This window comes from Ursus americanus, chromosome X, assembly GCF_024610735.1.
Source record: "Ursus americanus isolate L20-20 chromosome X, mUrsAme1.1.p, whole genome shotgun sequence".
Lineage (NCBI taxonomy): Eukaryota > Metazoa > Chordata > Mammalia > Carnivora > Ursidae > Ursus > Ursus americanus.
The window spans coordinates 40,003,132-40,029,444 of NC_142164.1; the positions used below are offsets into that span (position 1 = coordinate 40,003,132).

A 26,313-nucleotide genomic window follows, 5' to 3' on the forward strand; every position below is an offset into this window, starting at 1 on the left:
TCTTTATGAAGTTTTTATAATAAGATTTCAATTTCTAGTCTGTTCCTAAATTCAATTAACTTCAATATAGAAATCTTTACTGCTCTCCCACTCCCAAATAAATTGGGTTGACCTTTCCTTCTTGGAAAAAGAGTACATAAGTGGCCAGAATTCCATTGCTTTGGGAGGAACTTCTCAGTACATACAAAAATGTATTCCTGCTCTTACTATATGATCAGCTGAATGCATTAAATCCCTACTGAGCCTTCTGGAGAAATAGCACGCCACTCCATTGTGTTGAGAATACTTGAGAGGCGGAGGAGCTAAGAAATGATGATGGCTTGGACCAGGGTGGAAGCAACAGAAGTGGTGAGAAGTAACTGGATTCTGGATACTTAATGAAGGTGGAACCAACAGGATTTGCTGATGGAAGTTATATGGGAAGTGAGAGGTAAAAGAGAAATAAAGATTTCTGGCCTGGGGTCAAGAGAAGTTCTTTTGAAAAGGGAAGCAATCAATAATAGCACGTTTGTGTGTCCACAGTGACAGAAGACAGGGCAGACAACATAGGGTACAGACACAGATGCACACAGATGGGTAGCTATGGCAGAAACAAGGAGAAGTACTCTTTGGATCACTTCAATTTCCTCAGTGGAATAAGATCCAAACTACAAGCAAAGTAAAGTTGAAGGAGGTGCTGGAGGTTTAAGGAGAAAGGAACATATATGATTAGTTACCTGTGAAAGCCCGGGTGGGGGTTGGGGGCAAGGTGGCTCAGAAAACGTGGTGTGATTGTTGGCAGCATTAAGGGCTCACTTCGAGTTTGTGGTCATAAATTTAAAGTGAGATCAGTCTTACTGAGGCCAGTGTTTTTCTACTACTTCTGAGTGCAGGCACAGAGTAAGGAGGAAGCAGGATTTAACCAGGGTTGGATTTTGACAGCAAGTGTAACAAAGAGAGAGAAGGGCCAAAGGAACTGAAGATGTATACATGGGAGTGACGATGGGAGTGACCATGGAAATGAAGGTAGGGAAGGAGAGAAGTGAGGACATCAAGGGGATGAAGGACAGTTTAAAAGTGCTAGGATCAATGGCACACAACCACAGGTAATTCCCTGGTTCCATGATGCTTCTGTATTTTTGCTCTATTAATTCTATACTTTGTACCTATTTATACACCAGTTGTTAAAATATGATATAATAGAAATTATGAATATGTGACTGGAGCCTAGCACTATATCATGTACCATCAGATCTTTAAACCTGCCTTCTCATGATATTCAGCCTAGTCTCTCTTCCCAGCCCTGATCCCACATGCAAATACACGCATGCACAGACACACACATGCATGTAAATTAACAGTGGTTACCTTTTGGTGGTGACTGCAGTTTTTTTGTTATATGGGGTTTGGGTGAAGGTTTTTTCCCTTGTACTTTCTGATTTCTAAATTTTCTATATTGAGCATGAAATGCTTTGGTAATTTAGAAAAAAATTAAAAGAACATATGTATTTACACTCATATATAATTAAATGCTGGCTATGCTCCCTAATGAGGTGTCAGAAGACTTAATCAAGCAGGATTAAGGCCATAGACAAATTACAGAAAATAAAACTTTTGAGAGGATGGAAGCTGGTATGCTTTAAAAACTACCAGTTTTCCTAAAACATGCATGGATCACTCTCTAGCAAGTGAAATATATTAAAATGCACGGTTCTGAAACTACAATTAAAAGAGTATTTTTAGGGCGCCTGGCTGGCTCAGTTAGTGGAGCATGTGACTCTTGATCTTGGGGTTGTGAGTTTGAGCCCCACGTTGGGTATAGAGATGACTTAAAGATAAAATCTTCTTTTTAAAAAATAAAGTATTTTTAGATTGGAAGAAAGAACCACTACAAACCTGTTTCCTGCTTTGAGCTCTTGCATTCCGTAATCTTCGAGCAGAATAAAAGATAAAATAGCCCACAGTCGCTGCCGTAATAATAAAAAAGGACACAGAAACGAAGAAAATTGAATAGTGATTCACCCAAGGGCCATGTTTTTTCCCTACTTCAATGACCATTGTTACTTGTATGCCTCTTTGAATAGATTGTAGAATTTTTGTGCCTTTCAGATTGCCAATCATGATCGCAACAATGTCTCCTGCACCTGTAAAAGAAAAGAAATTCAGTTTTAGTTTTGGTAAAGCATTCTGAGTATAAAAATCCAATTGCTAAAGTGATTTTACAGTATTCCCAGTGAGACAATGGAAGGATACTCATTCATTCAATTAACGTTTATTGGGCACCTACTATGCATATATGTTATAGGGGATATAAACATGCTGAGACTTGGTTACTGATCTTAAGGAACTCATAGTTTATTTTATTTTATTTTATTTTTTTTAAAGATTTTATTTATTTATTTGACAGAGATAGAGACAGCCAGCGAGAGAGGGAACACAAGCAGGAGGAGTGGGAGAGGAATAAGCAGGCCCACAGCAGAGGAGCCCGATGTGGGGCTCGATCCCACAACGCCGGGATCACGCCCTGAGCCGAAGGCAGACGCTCAACCGCTGTGCCACCCAGGCGCCCCAGGAACTCATAGTTTAGTAAGGACACTATGATATATAACAAATACCTCCCCTCTCTTCAGGCTAACCACCTACAATTCAACAGTATTGAGTTTAGGGCCAAATTTGCCTCTTACATGAAGGCTTTCTTAAAGATAAATAGCCCCCCAGGTGGTAGAGAATCTACTATCCTAGGGAATCTGAGATTTGGGAAAGATAGAAATACTTAACTACATATTTTCCCAATTTATAAGGTGATAGACTGTCTCATGAGCTCACTACTAAAATGTACAAGAACTTACATATCAGGAGATATGTAACCTGAGATAAATGTTTACGAGCCTAAACATACTATATATAAATATATATATATCCATGTGCCATTTTTCCATATCCTCTAAAGCAATATAAAATTTGTCCAAGGTACTCTAAGGTTTTGCATGGACCTAATCAGGTTAGCAATGAATAGAACATGTAAAATTAATAGTAACATATGGTTCTATTCAACACCAACTAAGGTCAAGCCTGAAATTAGACTATGCTTATTACTTAGTCTAATAGTCTAAATCTTAGTCTAGAGGCTTAATCTCTTTAACACCTCCCTCTCTACCCCCAACTATATAAATCTTGTGAAAAAAATAAAGGACAAACATTATCTTTCCCGGTGTTGTGAGAACGTCAGATTACTCATGCCATTCCAATGCTTATCAAGGTTTATATTCCTTCCAGTTTGTACGACCTGAGACCAATAATCTTAAGCAAAAGAATAGAGTTCTTTGAATGTTAAGAGATTACCAACCAGAGAAACCTCCCACTGATACTAGGTTAAGGTACTAATCTTGGTTAATGATCAAACTCCAATCTGGAATAAACACAACCCCACACCCACCCACACATGCATGCATGCATGCGCACACACACACACACACACACACACACACACACACACACCTCTAAAAGGCTTAATCTCTTTAGACTTAACTACGTAATTTTCTCAATTTATAAGGTAATAGACTTTAGAATTTAAACACAAAATTACATTACTAAAACAGTATTCATACTTTCAATGGTCAAAATAAGAGCACAAACCTTAAATGGCAATGTACATAGCAGAATTACTACCCGAGTAATCCCTTAAATTTATGGTCCCTAGTGGCCAAAGTCTTCAAAAGATCAAGATGGTCTTACTTGAAATTACTAATTCAAAAAACAGATTCATAGGGTATTATTATAGATTCTTAAAGTTCTAAAGACACTTTTTAAAATATATGATAGCCATCCAGTTAAAACCTTTTACAACTTTACTCATTTGCCAATACTTAGTTTGGTAGACACTGACAACTACTCTCTTCTCATTTACATGAAGAAAATCTCGAAGGCAATGGGAAGTGGAGGAGTCTGAAACGCCTTTTGATGTATCCTTTTCCTCTATTAGTATATGACCCAAATATCCCTTACAGATCTGGAGAATTGGCTATTTTGCAAGAGAGCAGCTCATTTTTCTATTTAGGAGCTTTACATTTCTAGATTTCGGACTAAAAGCACAGATATTATTTCAATTCTCTTTTGTCATTATTTGTTTTTTCTCTACAAGCCATCTGTCAGGAAAATTTTGGGTTATAAAGATTATGTAACTCAGTATTCATTTCTGATATTGTAACCTGTATAATCTTTGAAAGTGAAGATAATTCTAAAAATCAAGCTTTAGAATATAATTTTAAAGATTTCTTTTAAAATCACAGATGTGTCCTAAGCTTTTTGACTAATAGAAATAAGTTTTCATTCCTTTAGACGATATGAGGTGGGTGGCAGGGGTGGATGCTCAGGAACATACGGACCATTGTGGTCAGATGGAGATTAAAAAACAAGGACAGTCAAGAAATGTACTTTGTCTACACATAGGGAAAAATGCTGTGCTTCAATTGCCCCAAATTCATATTCATACATGCTATATATAGTCCAACTATCTATTGAATTAGTTTTCTAATCATATACAAGACCTATTTCTAAACATTCTTACGCTTCTCCGCCTCCCCACACCTTTTCAACTATTTAAAAATTGCTCGCTCCTTCTCTTCCCAATCACAGTTAATGGTATCACAGCCTTCTGGTCATCTGGTGTGAATACTCCGAATCCTGTCTGAAATACTCACTGCTAACCTATTCAGTCCTATAGATGCGATTTCTTTGGTGTCTCCCATTATCAGATCCTTCCTTCCATTCCTGCTGCCTTTTTAATATAGGTCTTCATAATTTCCTTGCCTGAACTCCTTCAGTAATCTCCTAGCTCTATACCCAATATTTCCCTGTCCTTTAAAATTTCATCAGAGTTTACCTTCCTGGTTGACTTTTGCCATCACTTGATTGCATCATGACTCTTTCTGGCTGTAAAGTCTTTCCTGACTTGTTGGCCTAGCATTTAAAAGCCTTTTATGATCTGGTCCCAACTGACCTTTCCAGTTTGATGTATCTCCACTACAACCCCATCTCATGAACACTCAGATTCAGGCACATGGCATCGGCTCTTGTCATTCATTTTTTATAATTGTCCTTTTTGTTCATTCTGTTCTCTCAGACTAAACTTTCCTACATCTGCTGACACTCCACCCTCCTTCTCTGCCTGTGCATTACTCAAATCCCAGCTCAAACGCTGCCTCCTATATTCTTTTCCCAAGTTCCAAGAAAGAACGTAAATGTTCCCTCTGTTCCCTTGTCGGTTGGTTTTTAACCTTTATCTAGTACTTTATTTTGCTTCGCATTTCAATTGGCGTGTTGTAGTCCCTCTCTAAATTACAAGCATCTTAAGGACACAGGCTGTCTTTTAATGAACTACAGTAATGCTTTCCTTTAACTGGTATTGTCAGGGAATTAGGCATCCTGCAAAAGTAAAATTTCCAAGTAACAAAAAGTTTGCACAAATAATTTTAACAACATTTTAAAAAGTAATCTATACTGTCCTATTTTCCTAATTAGGATATACTGATTGTGATTTATTATTGACAGTGGATCATCTTTGTGAACCATTATTTTATATGGTACTGGCAAGGTTATTTGTCCCCAAACTGTTATGATTTTTCATCAAAGTCATAGATTTTTGGAGCTAGAATGGACCTTAGAGATCACCCAGTCTGACTCATTTTTGAGTTCTCACTTTGGGTAATTTTTTGAGGGGTGGGGGAGGGAGATTCTCACTTGTTGCCTCTAGCAGTGTCTATCCCTCTTTCTAATTATACTTCCAATCTGCTTCCAACTCTGAAAAGTCAATGAAGCTTTGGTCTAAAGAAAAAGTAAAATGGGCTTCCAAAGAGCTGGAGGGCTTCAGTTGCAAGTACCCTCTGATATTTATATTGATTGCTCAGTGACATTTTTGTTTGCTTCCTGAATCCTGGCTATGCTCTGGATAATTGAGGTTGCCAGATAAGATTTATCTATAAACCAGACCCTGTTCTAAGTGCCCTACATGTATTAACATATTTAATCCTCATACCTACCCTATAAGGTAGGCATTGCTATTATCTCATTAAAGATAAGATCGACTAACTTGCCTAGGATAACACAAGCTAGTAAGTACAGAACTCCTATCTGAACCCAAGCAGTTTGGCTCCAGTATCTCTGCTCTTCACCACCAGTCTACATCAGCTATCTTCAGTGAAACCTAAAGTGATTATTTTACTGTAAGAATGAAAATTAAACAGATACATTCAGGATGGGGGAGTTGTGGCAAATATTTAACGAAGAGGAAGCCTTGATTTGTAGTGTGTGCCAATTTCCATGGTATAAATAATTCTCCCTTAGCCATATGAGTGCACAGTTGGGAAAATATGGGTACAATTACCTTTTTTCCCCCAAAGATTCGTTTATTTTATTTGAGAGTACGCTCCCGCTGGGTGGGGCAGAGGGAGAGGGAGAGGGGAAGCAGACTCCCCGCTGAGTGCAGAGCCTGAGAAGGGCTCAGATCTCAGGACCCTGATATCATGATCTGAGCTGAAAAGCAAGAGTCAGATGCTAAACCAACTGAGCCACACAGGCGCGCCTGGGTACAATTATCTTGACAGCATTCACTCAATTCAATAAGGAATCCTTGAACTTGCTACTTAAAAATCATTAACAACATCATGTAGCTCAATTTTTTTTTTAAATTTTCACTTTGCTACCTAAAATATTTTGGGAGAAGGGACAGATCAGGAATACGTAACAATTAAGCAGAAGAAATACTCCAATTTCAAATGTTCAACACTGAATAATGGTTTCTGCCTGTGCCTATCTTGGGAACAAAGGTAATAAAATAGACTGTACCAACTCTTATACTCTTACGGAATATCATTCAATTAAAATGTTAATATAAATAAAGTGTGTCGATACTTGGCACTACTGGTGAAAGACACTTCCCAGTTATTATTCATAATATATAGAAATATGATCTAGGATTCTGCTGGTGGCCAAGCCCTTTCATTTCCTTCAAAAAGCTAATGATATTACGGTTTTGGCCTAATCTTACTTATTTGTGAACACAAATTCATTGAACAAATATTTATCAAGTATAAACTATGTAGTAAGTTCTGTGCTTCTAGACTGCCCCCCACATTTAAATATTAATGTGTCAAAATATAAAATGAATTCTAAAGCATTTTACAATATATGAAATATTCTAAGTATAATGATGACATACTTACAGCACCGTGGCATTCAAACACAAAATGCAAGGGGGTGTAGAACGCTGTTCTAGTATCTCTTTCAACCAGTATTCCACTTTTAATATTAGAAAAGAGAATATTTGCAATGAACGACTTACAAGATTAGTAAGGGCTATTGAAGGCCAAAGTAGCTCTTCCAAAACCAAGTTCACATTCAATACTGCCCAACATCTTGATAATATAGTGAGGTCAGCACTTCTGAATTCACTCATATGTAGGATGAATAAGATCTAGGTGTGAAGAATTCCAACATGATTCTCCAACAAACATTTCCTCCATTAGAAAATCTGGAACCAATTCAAGTGGACTTCTGAATATTAATTTTGTTCATCGTGGCTTTCAAAGGCTCAGTTTTCCCCCCTATAGCAACTAGGGAAGGTCAATGTATTTCAAAGAGGAACACTAAAGGTCCTAAGACCAAGGAGTCCTAAGTGGCATTTTTTAAACTAGTAAAAAAAAATTATGTGAACTTTTAAGCCCAACTAGCTTATCTTTCTTCAAATTCCTGTTCTGTGACTTTTTTGCCCCCTTTTGATTATTGCCAGCCACAGATGAACCAAATTTAGGTTTCTTACATTGACTTCCTCACATCAACTCTCGATTAAAAAAAAAAAAGTTCTATCATTGTACCCCAACAGACATAAAAATGATTTCTCAAAGGTATTGGAAATATAGGTCTGTGGTTGACTGGGAATCAGACAAATTGGTACTGCACACCTCTTTAAATATGTCATTATGCTCCTAACTAGCGTTTTAGTTAAATTCAAGTCTGTTGCGGGATATGAAACAGGCATTAGTATAGTTTAGCTGTTGGGTAAAGCAATGGTTAACATTCTGTATTGTTACCAAATTACCTTTTGGGGGGAGGGATGGTGACAGCAAAAAAGACTAAAATCACCTTTTATTATTATTCTTTTTTAATTTTTAAATTTTATTCATTTATTTGTCTGGGGGGCACAAGCAGGGGGAGTAGCAGGCAGAGGGAGAAGCAGGCTCTCTGTTGAGCAGGGAGCCCAATGTGGGGCTATAATAATTCTTTTAAGCCAAAAAAAAAAAAGTGATGCTGAGGTGGACAACCATGGGTAGTACGACAAGTTGCCTTTCTTTCTGCCTGAACCCACAGATACTTCTGCTAGAGGTTTTGAAAATAATACTACATTATGGAATAGGTCTCAGATTTGATACAGCACCAAAAAACCTCTGGCACTGAGAGTCTTCAGAAAACGGCATATTAAAGACACTGGGGAATTAGAAGCAACACTGTTCAAAGGTCACATTTACATAATTTGTGGATGACAGGTCATATTCACAGGTAAACAATTCTTAGAATTATTTAAAAATACCTAGCCCTGTCTGGACAATTCTGATTTTCATTAGGGTAGGTTTAGCATATTGTTAAGAACCAGAGGGCTAATTTCTCCAAGTGTTTAGTCTCAGGACTCCTTTATACTCTTTAAAGTTATTGAGGAATCCAAAGAACTGCTGTTTATGTGTATTATTTCTATTTATAGTTACTGTATTAGAAATTAACACTGGTAAAATTTTTTTTAACATTGGAAAAATTTTTTAATATTTATTCATTTAAAATCACAGTTGTAACTAGATGTTAATGTAATAGACTTTTTTTTAAAAAGATTTATTTGAGAGAGAGAGGTGCCCCCGAAGTAACCTTTCTTTAAACAGCTCCTTTTTAACTTAGAAGTACTACTGATAAACAGGTTATTAAGATTTGGGTATTTGGACGAACTTTGCTAAAAATTGAATGAAGTGAGCCTGTCATTTCAAGGAAAAAAAATAAGAGTATTTGTTGCTAATGGTAAAATGTAAGTGTTCAAGGAAAAATTAGAATTTTTTTTAAAAGATTTTTTTATTTATTTATGTGACAGAGAGATAGCCAGCGAGAGAGGGAACACAGCAGGGAGTGGGAGAGGAAGAAGCAGGCTCCCAGTGGAGGAGCCCGATGTGGGACTCGATGTGGGACTCGATGTGGGACTCGATGTGGGACTCGATGTGGGACTCGATCCCGGAACTCCAGGATCACGCCCTGAGCCGAAGGCAAACGCTTAACGACTGCGCTACCCAGGCGCCCCATAATTTTGGAAAACTTTTATCTACCACGTGAACTTGACAACTTCCTGATACTTAGACTTTTCTGATGAGATCAGTGGTGATATTAAATAACCATGATTTTTTGATATTGTATAATCTTGAATCACTGTAAGATCTGCATAACTCAGTGAATCAGTACTTTCCAAATGACCAATGCAGAGTACAAAACCATGCATGGATAAAGGATCCATTTGATATGTCAAGACAGATCCGTGCATTTTCATTTAGTACAAAGAGTTCGTTGATACGGTTTCAACCTTGCACTTAATGTTTAAGAAACTGCCACTTGTTGAGTTTTGGTGCAGTACCAAAGAAGATGTTTACAATTATTTTTTTAATAATTGCTACTGATAATGTAATAATTTTAATAATATAGCTACTAAGTGCTATAAATACAATTTTCTAATTACAAATCTGCATGAGTACAGATTTCCTTCATATACCTAAACCAGAAGAACAGATCACAATCGATCTAAAGCAGATAGGAAGATCCAGCAGTCTTCTATTAAGTCTGACATTAAAGAGGTTTGCACAAATGACAATGCCATTCATTATTTTTGGGGGCAAAATATTTTTAATTAAAAGTCTATTACGGGGACCTGCGTAACTCCATTGGTTAGGCATCTGCCTTCCACTCAGTCATGATCTCGGGGTCTTGGGATTGAGCCCCGAGTTGGGCTCCCTGCTCAGCGGGGAGCCTGCTTCTCCCTCTCCTGCTCCCCCTGCTTGTGCTCTCTCTAATAAATAAAATCTAAAATAATAAAAAAAAAAGGCTACTTCAGCTCACGACTCGGTCATATAAGTGCTTTTCCTTCAGACAACCATCATACTTTGGTATGTTGCAGAAGTGCTTTATGCCTACCTCCCATTTAATCACACAGAATATTTAAAAAAAAAGTTGTGCATGACAGGGCAGAGATTTAATAAAATTAATTATGCTTATTGATTCATCAAGGACTTTCCTAAGTGAAACTGGAATTTTTTTATTATAAATACATAGAGGTGTAGTATAAGATACAGTTTGGTGCCTCGGTCGTAATTTCTGCTAAGGCACCAGCAGTATTTTCCCACCATTGCTTTTACCCCACCTATGTAAACATCAACACAGTGAATATGGCAAATTATGTCTATGTATTATTATGAAAACAGTTTTCAATTCATGGACCCCTGACAGAGTCTGAGGGACCACTGGTCCCAGATTATATTCTTAAAACTGTTGGGCTAGATGAATGATCCTCAAATGTTAATATGCATGATGATTACTTGAGAAACTTGCTAAAACATTGAACTCCCTGGGCCCCATTCCCTGATTCAGTCTGTCTAAGGCCAGACTCAGAAATCTGCAGTTTAACAAGTTCTCTGGGTTCTTTTGCTGCATGTGGTCTGTGGCTCATACTTTCAGAAATACTGGGCTGGAGTTTGAATTATAGTTTGATGTTATGATCAAGGAGTTTCAAGATAGTGGTTCTCTCTGGCCAGATCAACACTAATCCTTCACTCTGCATAGAAAAACTCTGCCAATAGAATTATTTTGTTTTTATCAGTAAGTACTTTGTACAGAAAAGTTTGAAAATTAGTCACATCAGAAACAGGCCCATTCCTTTCCTGTTAGAATACATCTCTACTGCCTCTGCATTGTTTCTTACCTAAACGTCTATAACAACCTCCTAACTGATCTTCAAGCCACCAGTGTTAGCCTCCAATTCATTCTTCTACAGCTACCAGATACATTTTTCTAAAAGGGAAAAATGTTCATATTATTCCTTTGCTAACGGCCCTTAAAGGAGTTCCAGTTCACCTACAGAATAAAGTTCAACCTCCTTTATAGGATCCCGACCCGTCTGGGTTAGGAATTCAGCTTTTACACTGTCTAGTGCAGACTTCCCTTGAAGTTATCTCGTTTTTTTGAGGTTTGCTAACTATGAACTCCTTCAGGTTAGGGACTGGGTCTTTCATCACTGTATCGACAACATCTAGCAGAGTGCCTTGCACCTAATATACATCAAATAAATGTTTTGATAAATGCCATTTTAAGTATGCATTATATGTAGTGATAATCTGAATCTTGATTCAATCTAAAAACAAATTTATCCTTCAAGATAATTGTGGTGAACAGAGTCTAAGGTGCACCTCCTCCTTACAGTCAAAGACAGCATATCTTGCTTGATAGGGCATGTCTGCCTACAGCAAGGACATATATATATACACAGATAAAAAGTTAAACACTAATTCTACTCTATAGACTTTTGGGCTTAATGTGACGCCTACTGCCACAGTGCTGATCCCACTGAAACCACACACTGCCAGAGCAGCACTAATGGTAGCAATAATCTCTCCCCAACCTGGGGCCTGACCATACCTCAGTTTCCCATTTACATTCAGCATCTAGGACAGATGCCATTTCAGCCCCAAGCTCAAGTTAGAACCCAGTCATCCTGGCTCACTGGGAGACTGGTAATTTAGCCACTTACGAGGAGGTTCAGAGGACAGAAAAGAGAAGTCTTGAAACAGCCGGGAGAGGTTTAATGTCTATACAACCTTAAACTTGTGCTGATACTAAGGAGAAGAAAATAATAAGATACGCTACTGCAAGACTGTGCAGAAATTGTAGTAAATAAGTTATTTCATTAATAGGGTATTCTGTAATTGTATTAAAATTTTTATGCTATAAAGTTCTATTGTCATAGTTTTTGTTTTGGGGTAGTAAGGTTTCTAGAAAGCAAATTCAACATTTGTTGTTGCTAGTTATTAATGTTTTCTGGAGGAAGGTTAGTCGGTAAACTCTACAGCATCAATGTATTTATTCAATCCTTTGGGATAATAAATTGTGCAATATCCAGAGCTGTTCAGAGTCTGATAAGATAAGAATATGTGATGGTGCAAGATGAAGCAACTACTGACTAGCAACATATACACCACAGGTTAAAAACAATTAGAAAGATATTTGTCGGGCAGTAAAAAAGGATAAACAAGAGATTTAGGGGTTTCGAGCAAAGGAAACTTATACAAAGGAGTGTAAGAAATTATGGTGATCCTTTGTCCTTGTATTAATCAGTTCTGTTTCCCTGTAACAGGAGACCTTGGGAAGGAGAATTCCAGTGAATAAATTGTTGCTGTAACCACGGGGAAAATATGAGCACAAAACCAAGCCACAGCCTAGACTTCCAATGAAATTGGGACATGGTCTTCACTACTTGCCACTTCACCCTCAACCTTTCAGACTAGGTGACACCTGTACAAGAACGTATGGAAGGGACATGCACTTTGTACCTTAAATATTTCCGAACTCTAGGGAGTGCCATTTTTGTGCAGATCTAAAAGCCCCATCTAAATTGATGTTTTAGTGTCAGACTAAAATATCATTGGCCAAAAAAAAATGCAATAAGGGCTGAAAAGGGGAGCTCCCTGGAAGGAAAGAACCACATCATTGTTTATCTTTAGCTACTCCCTGCTCACTCTTCTACCACAGTATCCAGCACAGTGCTGGTCATAAAGGGTATTCAAAATTGTGTTTAAATTGGAACTTCCTTTTGCACACATTCACTTCAGTTATAGTTTGTGATAGGGGACTTACACTGGAAATTTCATTAATCATTAAAATTGGGAAGAGCATTGTGCTTTGAGATCCAGTATTCATTGTGACCTGGCCATAAGATCCCAAGGGTACAAAAGTCACAGATGTCCCATTAGTATTCTATTAGGTCTCTAGATTAGAGAAAAAGAGAATTTGGTATGTCTCAGCAGAAATTTTGGTATCATTTAGTATAAAAATTCATAAATAAGGACACTTTACTAACGGAGAATATTAAATTTCTTCCTGTATGAAGTATTACAAAAGCTAAATTTTATACCAAGGTCCACATACTAAATATAAAAACAAACATCAACTGGTCTCACTTGTGTTTTTATGCTTTCACAATGAATTGTTTCTGAAAGTCAATAAGGAAAATAAGCCTAGCCTGTAGAGAACTACACTTTGAAGTCACACTAACTTGATATAAAAGGTATCACATTAGTACAAAGAAATATAACTAAAATGTTTGTCATCACGGTTGAAAACATGCTGTTCTTATCAGAGTGAGATAGGTGGTTTAGTCACTCTTTGACATTGACAATACTTTGATACAGTTAAAACCTGAGGCCAATCTAATAAAATAAGTGAGGAGAGAAGGAGGGAGGAGTTATCAAATGCATGGCAATATCAGTGTTTTCCACATTCTATTTCAGGTGGTAAGGTGTTTTAAGAGAAAAAGGGTTCTATAGATCAGTAAGTTTAGAACATAACCCTTGGAACAAAGTTGAACAGTGTTTCTTCAGCTTATCAGAGGCTCTGAGAAGCTGTGCAGGGATCTGCATTGCCAATCTCCAAAAAAAAAAAAAAAAAGTGCTACAGACGAGGATGTTGTTAAACTATCCTTTAAAGAACCTGGCTGTGTAGTACTTCATGTTTTATATGTTATCTGATTTCTACCTCACAATAACTCTATGAGGTAGGTATGATTATCACCTCCCATTCTCTAGATGAAAAAACTGAGTCTTAAAGAGGTTAATCTGGTTACGGTTATAAAGCTATTACATGACAGAGTTGGGATTCAAATCAAAATCCATCTGATTCCTAAGTCCCCTCTCTTTGTCACTGTGCCATCAAAAGGTCCACAGCCATTTCTATTGTTTTAGCTTAACATCTTGATTTTAAGGAGTTGTTGCTGCTAAAAATGGAAATGCACAGGAAGTAGAACAAGACAGTTGTTTGAGCTTCTTGATTATGTGATTTCTCCCTGCGTTTCTCAAAAACTGTCCAGAAAAACAGCAATTTGGATGTCATGGGATCCCCCCCGCTGCTTTCACATATAAAACAATTATATATCTCAAAATATGGGAGTAATAGCTGCAATAACCAAAGGAGAAATACTACGTTTAGTAATAAAACTATTAGGAAAAGTTTCAAGAGAACTAACATTTGCTCAATGTCCACTCCATGTCAAATACTTTATTTACAAAATCACAGAAAATGGGCATTGCTATTCCACTTTTTACAAACAAGATCAAAGAAGTCCAGGTTCACAATTTGCCCAAGATTACATGTTTATTAATTGGTAGAACTGGAATTCAAGCTAAGCAGTCTGACTCAGGGACACCCATTCTTCCATTGTAATATGCTATCTTTCAATTTCAAATAGAACACATTCATCCTTGGTACACTAGATTGAAATAAAAATAGAGCAATCATGAAGCTTTCCTTATCATCAAAGAATAATCTGTTAGTCTTTAATTACATTACTCGAGGTAAGTCAACAACCTCTTCTTCATCAATTCGACCAAAAGGCATCAAATAGGAATGGCAAAAAGGGTTGAAGGATGGGCCCTAGGGCAAGGGAGGTGACTGGTGGGGTGGCACAAGCCAGTTTCAGTCTCTCTTAAACATCCTGTCCTCTTGCAAAAATGAAATGATGGTGGTGGAAAACAAGACTTTGGAATACCACTAAACTCAAAGTATTTTGGGACAATGTTAAATATAGGTTGCTCATAGATCTATGAATGAAGACCTCATTTGATATAATCACAGTTTTCTAGCCTTCCTTGAAATGATAAGATCCTCTAAGATAGAAAAGATGTACTACTTTGAAAATATATTTATGGCTAAGTTACAAATCTCAGTTATGTTCTCAAAACTTTCAGGAACATTACAAATGCTATTAAAATAAGCCAACTTCTGAGATCACCATAGGTTAGACCACAGGTTAGGAAAACAAAATGCAGAATCCTTAAGGTGAAAACACATGGAAAAGGTAAGGTTGAGCTAGAGTTGACGTTACAAAGAAAATAAATAAGCAGAGAAAATTCTAAACCAGCATGACCAGGACAAATATAATAAACTGTATCTCACCAGGCTATCATTATGAACAAAAGCCACACAGAAAACCCTAATGGGTTGTGTTTCAAAAATTCATTTGTAAGTCAGTTGTTGGGAAGTAGAGGCAACACACTTTCCCATAGTAATGTTGCTAGACAGTCTTTGGGTTCCCAAATGAGCCCATAAATGATCCCATGTGAAAGGCTTTGAGGACTAAAAACTGCAAAGCAAATGTGAACTATTATTTAACCCGTATTTGTAATTGTAATTGTAAAACTTTTCAGGAAACAGTATCACTGGAATACCTAAAGCAAAACCAACAAAAGCATTTCAAATTTATCTTAAATATCAGGACATAAGAAAATACATATTTAATCAGGAGGATTACATGGCTCATGGGGCATTTTTGTAGAGATTGTAGGAGTAAGTTATGGACACATTCAAGGTTATTAGATATGAGAGCAGTGATTTGTTATGATGTTTAATTTCACTTCAAAAGAAGTGGAACCACATAGAAGGAAGCTCAGATATTTTTTTTTAAAGATTTTATTTATTTGACAGAGATAGAGACAGCCAGCGAGAGAGGGAACACAAGCAGGGGGAGTGGGAGAGGAAGAAGCAGGCTCATAGCGGAGGAGCCCGATGTGGGGCTCGATGTGGGGCTCGATGTGGGGCTCGATCCCACAACGCTGGGATCACGCCCTGAGCCGAAGGCAGACGCTCAACCACTGTGCCACCCAGGCGCCCCGGAAGCTCAGATATTTTTTAAGATTTATTTATTTGAGAAACAGAAAGAGTGTGTGAGCTGGGGGAGGGGCAGAGGCAGAGAAAGAATCTCAGGCAGGCTCCCCACTGACTTACCCCCCCCCCCCCGGAAGCGGGGGGGGGGGCTGATTTTAGCAACCTGAGAGATCATCACCTAAGCTGAATTAAGAATCAGATGCTTAACCGACAGCCACCCAAGTGCCCTGGAAGCTCAGATTAAAAAAAAAAAAATAAGACGACAACGAAGATGGGGCTCCAAGAGTATGTACAGGTGTACGTGTGTGTGTGTGTGTGTGTGTGTGTAAGATTATCTAAGGTAGAAATAATCAAGCTATGAAAGGCAGGGGAAAAGAGTGGAAAAGTAGGATATAAAATCTGTCCTCGGAGGAAAAGAAGTAGTACAGAAGGTACCCTTGAATTTGAGTTTCTTGTGCAAACTGTTAATTGGTGGAGTTTTGTCTAGCAGACTATCACTTCAAGGGAAATGCTAATTTTAAAAACAAGTAATTCAATTTTAATAACAAGTAATTCAATTTTAATGATGTCTTTACTCTAACAAATTTTCCTCTTTTCTTGAATGACAAAAACTATTGTTATCAGATGAACCCAATGTGTCATAGGTGAAAACTGCCAATATATCGGATTCTTTATACAAAGCTGTTAAACTTAGCACTATTCTTATAAGTACTGAAAAGAATAGGTATTAAAGGTGGCAAGTGAGGGGAAGCAGGTTTCTTAGGGGAAAGAAAAATACCAAGAAAGGTGAGAGGTGTGTATATGTGTAAGGGGGAAAGAAAAACTGTATAAATAGTGATACGAAGGGTAAAGAGAAATAGTTCATATTAAAATAGAAAAAGTCAGTCTTTAAAATTGTTTAGTGTTCAAGGTTATTTTACATACGAAAAAACCAATTAGTGTTAACAAGAAAGGACCACATTAACAATCATATGGGTAAGATATATTCAAAAGGCCAAAGCAATTGTTTAAATTCTCATAATAGTCTGTAAATCATTTCTATTACCAGATATGATTTGTTCCTGTTGTTGCTATAGTCACATTATTAATGCTTTCTTTAGGATTTACCGATGCTATAAGAATATTTTGGGTTTTTAAAAAATGACTGATTTTTTTCTTCTTATAAGTATAAAATACATTCAGTATAGGAAATTCAGAAAATACAGAAAAACATAATGAAAAGAACAAGAATCGCCCATAATTCTACCAATCGGAAATAGCCAAGGTTAACATTTTCTCTTTAAAAGCTAAGACTTAAAAAAAAAAAAATAAAAAAAAATAAAAAAAAATAAAAGCTAAGACTTTTTAGTTGCAGGCAGCATTTCACTAAGCTACTTCAACATTTTATCTGAAACAATAATGACTAATATCTTGAGAGAAACACATACATATACATACACACACACACCATCAACTGAGTCTAGACCATCTTCTTTCAAAAAAGCTCAAAATAAATAGGGTTAACTCAAAATCACAGATTTGTAGCTAACTTGAGCATTCAAGCATTAAAACCAAGTAAATCATGACTGGGTTCTGAACCTAACGGCCTCCATGAAGTCAGGCATGAATCACCAAACTTTGTTTTCCAAAGAAATCAATACTGTAACAAGCCTGTGGGTAAATCCAAGCAGCAAGCACGTGCCATGATATATAGAAAGACATACATACAGCTTAAAGAGAAAAAAAGAACAGGAAATAGAACAACAAAGAGCCCTTGTGCTCTGCTCTGCTCATAGGGTTCCAAAGTGGGTGTTAACAGCAAAATGTGGCAACTCTGAACTGGCTTGGTAACTGCATCAAAAAGTGCATGTCCTCTGAGCTTGGAAAGAACTCCCCTACAGTATACAGCTGAGGACCACCACCGTTAACTCGCTCCAGAGCAGCGAAGGCGACAGTTTCTGTGGGTGATGGAGTTCCTACCCCGTGCTGCAAGAGCTCGCTCCCTCAGGACCCAAAGTTCAAAACTTCTTCATCTTGGGGTAGGACGTAGTCTTCTAGGGTTCTGGCACAGTTCTGTTTCTTGATCTAGGCGCTTGCTGCACAGGCATGTTGACTCTGTGAAAATCCACTGAGCTATAGACTAAGGACTTCTGTATGTTTTTGGTATGTATGTTATACTTCAACATAATTTGCATATACAAAAAATTCTTCATCCCCAGATAATATTTGTGGTGTCTTGTCAAGGAAACTCTGGGCAAAACTCCAACGGTGTACAGTTCAGTGGTCATCATGAAAACAAAAAGCCATCTTAGCCAATGAGGTGCTACTTAACCAAGCAACAGGGAAGCTAGGTGCAAACCTCATTTGTGACAAAGACATCGCCTATAGGAATATCATGGGAGACAAGGAACTAAAAGCACAAATGGTGATCAAACCTCTCAAAAGATCAAGGCCACAACAGGTAATGTATATGGGTTAGACCAGAGCACGTTTATGGCTGGAAGTATACATTTAGGTAAAGCTCTGTAGAGAATATTTTTATTTTTATTATAATATTTTTTTATTATATTATGTTAGTCACCATACAGTACATCCCTGGTTTCTGATGTAAAGTTCAATGATTCATTAGTTGCGTATAACACCCAGTGCACCATGCAATATGTGCCCTCCTTACTACCCATCACCAGCCTATCCCATTCCCCCACCCCACTCCCTTCTGAAGCCCTCAGTTTGTTTCCCAGAGTCCATAGTCTCTCATGCTTCATTCCCCCTTCTGATTACCCCCCTTTCTTTATCCCTTTCTTCTCCTACCGATCTTCCTAGTTCTTATGTTCCATAGATGAGAGAAACCATATGATAATTGTCTTTCTCTGCTTGACTTATTTCACTTAGCATTCTCTCCTCCAGTGCCGTCCATGTTGCAGCAAACATGCAAAAGAATGAAACTTGACCGCTCTCTCACACCATACACAAAGATAAACTCCAAATGGATGAAAGACCTCGATGTGAGACAGGAATCCATCAAAATCCTAGAGGAGAGCATAGGCAGCAACCTCTACGACATCGGCCACAGCAACTTTTTCATGACACATCTCCAAAGGCAAGAGAAACAAAAGATAAAATGAACTTGTGGGGCTTCATCAAGATAAAAAGCTTCTACACAGCCAAGGAAACAGTCAAAAAAACTAAGAGGCAGCCCACGGAATGGGAGAATATACTTGCAAATGACACTACAGATAAAAGACTGGTATCCAAGATCTATTTTTGTTTTAAATGCTCCAATTCCTATCCCTCCTTGTCACCATTTCTGCACTTCCTTTCTGCGGTTAATGAAAGAGAAGCTTGATCCCTACCCCCAGTCAAAAACCACCCCCTTCAACTTATAAGGAAATCCTCTATTTTTAATTACATGGGGAAATGCTTACAATAACAAGCTGGATACAAAATCGTACATACAGTATATAATTATAATTCTTTAAATATATATATGCAGAGCAAAAGAAGAAAATGACAACAAAAACACCCCAAAATGCTAAAATGGTTATAGCTATGGATTTTTATATTTTCTTTAAATTGTATTTTATTTCTACATTAATACTCATAAAAACAACCATTATGATCAAAGCAGGATATAAAACCCTATCTATACATGAAAAAGGAGACAAGAAGGATATTAATGGAATCGTGGAATTATGCATAGCTTTTAGTTTTAGTTTTATACTTTTCTGTATTTTCCAAGTTTTCTGCAAGAAGTATGATTAATTTTATCATCAGAAATAACATGGAAAATGTCTTTGATACTCCCCTCTGTTTACTCCATTTAAGCCTGGGAACAGAGATTAAATATGGCATTCGGTAGGAGATAACACATCTTCCAGGGACTGAGGGGGGCGTGGAGTTCTTTATGTGCTTAGAAAAACAATTTGCTGATCAAGCTATGTTTCTTTTTTTCTTTTTAAGGTTTTTATGTAATGGAATTCCACATATCACCAACATGTTTAATGGAAGCATTTTAATTGGAGACATAAATTGAATGCTGGAGTAAACCAAGTTTTTTAAAATGAAACAAAAAAACAGAACAGGGAAAGTTCAATGTAAATACTCATTCTCGCTATCTCTTTGTTACCTAGGTCATTTTGTCATTAAAACCCCATAAACTGGCCTATGATGGTGATCACCATAAAATTAGGGAGCTTGCAACCTGGAAGCATTTGTACACTCTTATTCCTCCTACTTTACCTTAATTATTTCGTATATTCAGGCAAGAAGCACAGTACGCATACAATAGATCCTTCAGAAATGCTCAATGAATTCAACATTTTTTAAAAGATCTTACTTAAGAGAGACAGGGCAAGAGCAAGCGAGCATGAGCAGAGAGAGAGAAACAGACTTCCCACCGAGCAGGGAGCCCTGATCCCAGGACCCTGAGGTCATAAACCTAAGCCGAAGGCAGATGCCTAGCAGACTGAACCACCCAGGCGTCCCTCAGTGAATTGAAGTTTAATCCCCTTCCCCATTCGATACTTTTCTAGTGAATCTTACGATCCTCTGGCATTCTTGGGTATTTTTTTTTTTTCATTCTTGGGTACTTAGAACAACTCAACAAGCATTTTCAGAGCACTTACAGTACAAAGGTTCCCATGAGGAATATGAAAATTAATCAACCATTACAAACCAGTGGTAAGGTAAGACATGTAAACATGTTAACTACCAGCAAAATGCAAAAAGTACTGTAAGACATGGAGTGCCATGGGAGAAAAACAGAAGGATTATTTTGGTTTTGTTGTGGGCTATCGTGGGAAGAGGAAAAGAAGGAATTGAGAAAGGCATCAAAGACGAGGAGGCATCTGTGTTGGGTTTTGAAGGATGCGTAAGTTTCTGGCCAGCAAAGCTGGGAAGAAAAGGGTATGGAGGCAAAAGCAGAAGTACAAACAAAGGAATGATAATGGCGAAGGACAAAGGACATTTAGGGGTCAACATGAGAGAAGAGGTATACAAAGCTTTGAAAGTGTGTTGGGATCAGATTAAGAGTCTTGTGTGCCATGCTGGGAAATACAGTCTAAAATTTGTAAGTAATGGCCTTTGGAGCAATGACACAGATGTGATCAGAGCTCTGTTCCAGCGGCAATGTGGAAGAACAATAGGAAGAAACCAGTGGAGGTGAAGACCAATTAGAAGCCCAAGCATTTGTTCCTATGAGAAGACACAGGAACTAAAAGCAGGGTAGTAAGGGTTCAAAGGGAGAAGGGGACATTATGTGAGAAGATTTAAAGTGATAGAATCATCTGGATGTGGCAGTTATTTATCGGAGACGGGGCTGCTGGTGGCCTGGGTGTGAATGCAAGGAAGAAAAGGTGTTAAATGAATAAATTAATAAAATAACAGAAATGAAACAAAAGAGAAGAGAAGCAAAAGACTGGGAGAATTTCAAAGGAGTGGTCAATAGTGTGAAATATGGTACTGCAGAGATATCAAAAAGGATGTGTCTAGAAGTTGATTTTGAGACAGTACTTTACATTGGCAAATCATCACCATCCAGTCTCTTCTCATCCTCTTTTGAACCTCTCTATTAAAAAAGGTTCTTTTCAAAGTCAACATCCTAGGAAAAAAGAAGAATAAAAATTAAATGTCATGTGGCTGACAAGGGACTGGGTGGTAATAAATCAGTGTAAAATATTGTCTCCAAGTCCTTTGTGAAGGAGAAGACTGGTAGCTTGAGGGAGAAGTAGCTATATGAAAAAAGAATGACAAACACAGGCGGGCCCGAAGATCATTTTCTTGTAAAGAATTCAGCCGACTCACCCTATTCCTAAAGTGTTAGAGTTAAGATTTTAGGTAATGTGGACTTTGAAGTGCTCTAGGCTATTCATCTTCAAATTATGTACTACCAACATCAGATTCCATTTTTGTTTTCTAAAATACATTTATTTAACTATCTTAATTGTGATAAAAAACACTTTCTTAGTAGCTTCCTATATGCCAGGCACTATGTTAAACACTGTATTTCCATTATCTCATTTAATCCCAGTGATCTTTTTTTTAGAAAAAGAATTTATTTATTTATTTGTCAGAGACAGGGAGAGAGAGAGAACACAAGCAGGGGGTGCAGCAGGCAGAAGGAGAGGGAGAAGCAGATTCCCCGCTGAGCAGGGAGCCAGTCCTGAGGCTCGACTCCAGACTCTGGGATCATGACCTGAGCCGAAGGCAGACGCTTAACTGACTGAGCCACCCAGGCGCCCCTCCCAGCGATCTCATGAGGCAAGGTTATCATCATGCCCATCCTAAATAGGAGAAAACAGAGACATAAAGAAGTAAAATGACTGGCCTAAGATTTTAAAAATACAGAAAGTCCCTGACTTCCGACGATTCAACTTAATGACTGTATCAAAGCAAAATGCATTCAGTAGAAACTGTACGTCACGTTTGGAACGTTGATCTTTTCGGGAGCTAGCAATATGCAGGAGATATGCTCTCGTGATGGTGGGCAGCGGCAGCCACCTGGGACTCCCAGTCAGACATGCGGTCACGGTGGTAAACAATCTGTACATTTATATCCCTTCTGTACCATACAACCATTCTGTTTTTCACTTTCAGTACAGTATTCAACAGATTACATGAGATAGCCAACATTTTATTATAAAATTGGCTTTGTGTTAGATGATTTTGCCCAACTGTAGGCTAATGTAGGTGTTCTGAGCACGTTTAAGGTAAGTTAGGCTAAACTATATTTGGTAGGTTAAGGTGTATTAAACACATTTTCGACTTAATGATATTTTCAACTTACGATGGGTTTATCAGGGATGTAACCCCATCCTAAGTCGAGGAAGTTCTGTAGTAAGTGGCAGAGCTCAACCTCTTAATATGTTCGACCTGTCTTTCAACAACATATACAAGCAACTGTTTAATACATCCCATCGGAGACCACCAAATCACTGACTTAAACTGCTTGGTTTATTCACTTTTTTTTTAAACAGCCCTCAGGAATAATGCTTCTCCTGTCATGCCTTTGAATATGTTTCAAGTTCCTGTAAATGTGTCATGGATTTAAAAGGTTGTGGCTCTGCTCAGGTCTTTCAATTAATTCATGTCTGCGCATGTTGACTCAAGGAAAATTGTACAAGCAAGTACCTACACCACTTCAACCCGTGGGCTGTGCTCAATTAGACAGCATGCAAGGCTCAGGCCCATCTGCCCATCTGCCAAGGCAGAACAGTCAGTTGCACAAGAGCATGTGCAATGTGTCTCACCGTGACAATCCTACGTTTTACATGGCTTTCGTGCTTACTCTGAGTTCTGCTGGTTTATCTCAGTCTCAAACTTAAGATATATGAATAGTGATTAACCTTGGAAACCAAAATTTTCTCCTAATTTTCTTCCAGGATTCTGGATCAATTTGACTGAAAAGTACCCAGAGACTGCAAGACAAACTGTTAATAAACATCTATTATTTGCAATTATTTATCTGTGTGAATCAGGGTTTTCTGGACACTTTGCAACCAAGATGAGGTACGGGAATAAACCGCATGGGTTGATACAAGGCTACAACCAACTTCTGCGACATTTTGGTAGATATAAAAAGAGCCTCGAGGTGCCTGGGTGGCTCAGTGGGTGAAGCAGTCTGCCTTTGGCTCAGGTTGTGATGCCAGGGTCCTAGGATTCAGCCCCACATCTGGCTCTCTGCTCAGCATGGGAGCCTGCTTCTCCCTCTGCCCCTGCCCTCCCCCCACAACCCAGCTCGAGCTCCCTCTCTCTCAAATAAATAAATCTTTAAAAACAGTCTCATTTTCCTAATTGATTGCTCTTTAAAGTGGAGCTTCTCTCCAATAAACAAAAGTTTTAAAGCAATTGCTCTAAACCAGTTAGTTCTGTTACTTGAAAGAAATGGGTCTTCATGTCCCCAGGCCTGTGATAGGTGAGAGTATGGATGGATGTTCAGCATAAACTCAAAGGACAAACAATTCAAGCACAGGCTCTGGGAAGAGTGGGTCAAGAGAGGTTTCATAAACAACGACGACGACAGCAATGGCTTTTCGACACCTGGTGGCCCTTGTATAATTCAAGCCAATACACAGTGAGTTAATCAACACTGAAACCTCAATCCCACCTCTTTGCCACGAAGATCTCGGATAAGTTGTTTCTGACCAGAGATTACAATGAACCCTAGGCTTACTCTCAGGAACGAGCAAAGCAAAACACACAGAACTTTGGGAACGAATGTTCAACAACACACGTGCATGAAATGCAAAGTGATTTTCCCCCCTGTGTTGAAAAGCAGTCTCCCAGTTTCTCTAGGAGTTTAGGGAAGAAATGTGATTCTATACTTCAAGTAATTAGTTCGTTTTTTGATGGCTAGTTACCCTTATGGTAAAGTTTACTATAGTTACGTCGGGAAGAAATTTTTAAAGTCCCAAAATACCTTTCTGAGTGTATTTTAATTAGGTGGTCAATACGTAGGGCTTTATTTCTATATAGTATCCTGAAACAAAACAGCCATGATTATTCAAACTAACAGCTGCATGAACATTTATTTGTATGTTTTTTGCATCCTGTTAGCATTAACCTATTGTAATAACTTTAATTGAGTGTATTATTATCTCTTAGGTGGTTTAGATTTATTATTCTTAAGAATCATGGCAATGTAAGTATCTCCATCTTACAGATGCAGAAACGCAGACTCAGTAAAGTTAAAGAACCCGACCAAGGACACAAAGCTATTGTGTAGTAAAACCAGAATTTGATACCCATTCTTGACTACAATGCCTGTGCTTTTCCTAGTGCACCATATGGTCTCTGAATAACACATGAGTAAGATGTATGGAGAGTGCCTGGCACTCAGTGCGAGCTCAACAAAAATTAATTTTATTGTCCCTCAAAAGCTATCGGACAAATATAAGCTTACATTCTTAACAGAATTAGGATGAAAGCACCCTAAATGGGAACTTTAATTAAAGGGTACTCTTCAATTCCCAATCATCCATGCACATGAATCTCATTTGGAGGAGACAGTCAAACCTTTGCATTAGGTAGCTAATGGAAATGTAAGGACTTTAAATTATTTTACCAAATCCTTCGTCTTCATTTTTATTAAGCTTTAAAAAGCAATTTCATTCTAACCAATGAATTATCAACCAAGGGAGATACAGCTGCTCCTTTAATCGATATTCAAATCTAAGAATCACAGCAGGTTAGAGCTGAAAGGGATCTTAAGAGTTCATCTAGTTCGCTTTTGCCTCTGCGCACTCTGCCAGTTTGGCCTCCACCTTCTCCCCCTCTACTATCATTTGGCTAGTGAGTAATTTGTACAAGGTCACAAAGCTGCTAGAGGCAAAGAAGAGACTAAAAGAACTTAGATCTCCTGAGTTCCAGTTCAGTCCTCTTCCCATTATGCCACCCAGCCACTCAATGCCAATGCTCTCTCTAGGCAGGGCCAAACCCACTGCTTTTAAGAAAAACACAAAACCTCTAGCACTTAAATAAGCAGATTCATCTCCCCAGTGATTCCCTAAAAGGCTAATCCTATCAGCTAGTAAAACTGAGAAGGATGATGTGTTAAACTCTTTACAGGCGTTATTTCATTTCATCCTCAAGGCAAACCTGTGGGAGTAGTTCTTTCTTAGTTATTTCCCTTTTGATTGATGAGGGAACACAGACTCAAAGACTTCAAATAAGTTGCCCAAGGTCACAGGACTAGTTAGCAATGGAGCCGGAATTTAACCAAGGTCTGACTTGGGCCCCAGCTCTCAACAACTATGATATATTGCTGTTATGTGTCCCTTCCCTTCTATCCAATTTTTTTCTTTGTCCTTTGGGACTTAGGATCGTACATATGCTAAGACTACCTAATCACAAATAAGGTTTCTGGAAGAATCACCGAACAGGGAAAAAGAGTAACCCACAACATCTCCGCAAATTGAAGACCTACCTGGACTACTTTTTCTCCCAAAGTCTAGGCCTTTGCTACCCTCATGCACAAAGCTCTTCTTTCTTCAGTAACATTAATCACCTGTTTCGCCACTCAATAACCTAAATCGGATCTTTCAAAAGCCAACAAAAGCACTGATACCGACAATCACCTGGGACCCAAGACCCCCGGGGTTAGAGAAGAGCCCAAGAACTAGGCAAAGTTTCCGCCCAAACTGCAATGAGGTTAACAGGGCACAGTAACACAAGCTCGTACCTGAAACTAGGAAACATGGAGAGAAAAACAGGGAGAGTGGAGGGAAAACCTTGCTTTGGGCCTGAGGCCCTTAAACAGGAAAAGAGTGAGGAAGGGATTTCCAGGCCGCCTTCTCTCCAGTCATTATTTCAAAGCCAGTGCCCACCACCAAAGCAGCCCGTGCAAGGCACTCTTGGTGGAACACCAGGAAAAGGCGACGCGAAGAGCCCAAACAGTCCTTGAGTTGCCAGCCT

At 38.2% G+C, this 26,313-nt stretch overlaps 1 protein-coding gene across 2 annotated transcripts in view; it reads right to left on the reverse strand.

Annotated features, from left to right (window-relative positions):
• RNF128 (ring finger protein 128) overlaps nt 1–26,313 on the reverse strand; it is a 93,570-nt gene that overhangs the window by 29,746 nt on the left and 37,511 nt on the right. For both annotated transcript variants that reach the window (XM_087860012.1, XM_087860011.1), the window contains exon 2: nt 1,876–2,123. In XM_087860012.1, coding sequence (XP_087716138.1) covers nt 1,876–2,123 — 248 coding nt within the window. The remainder of the gene's footprint in view (nt 1–1,875; nt 2,124–26,313) is intronic.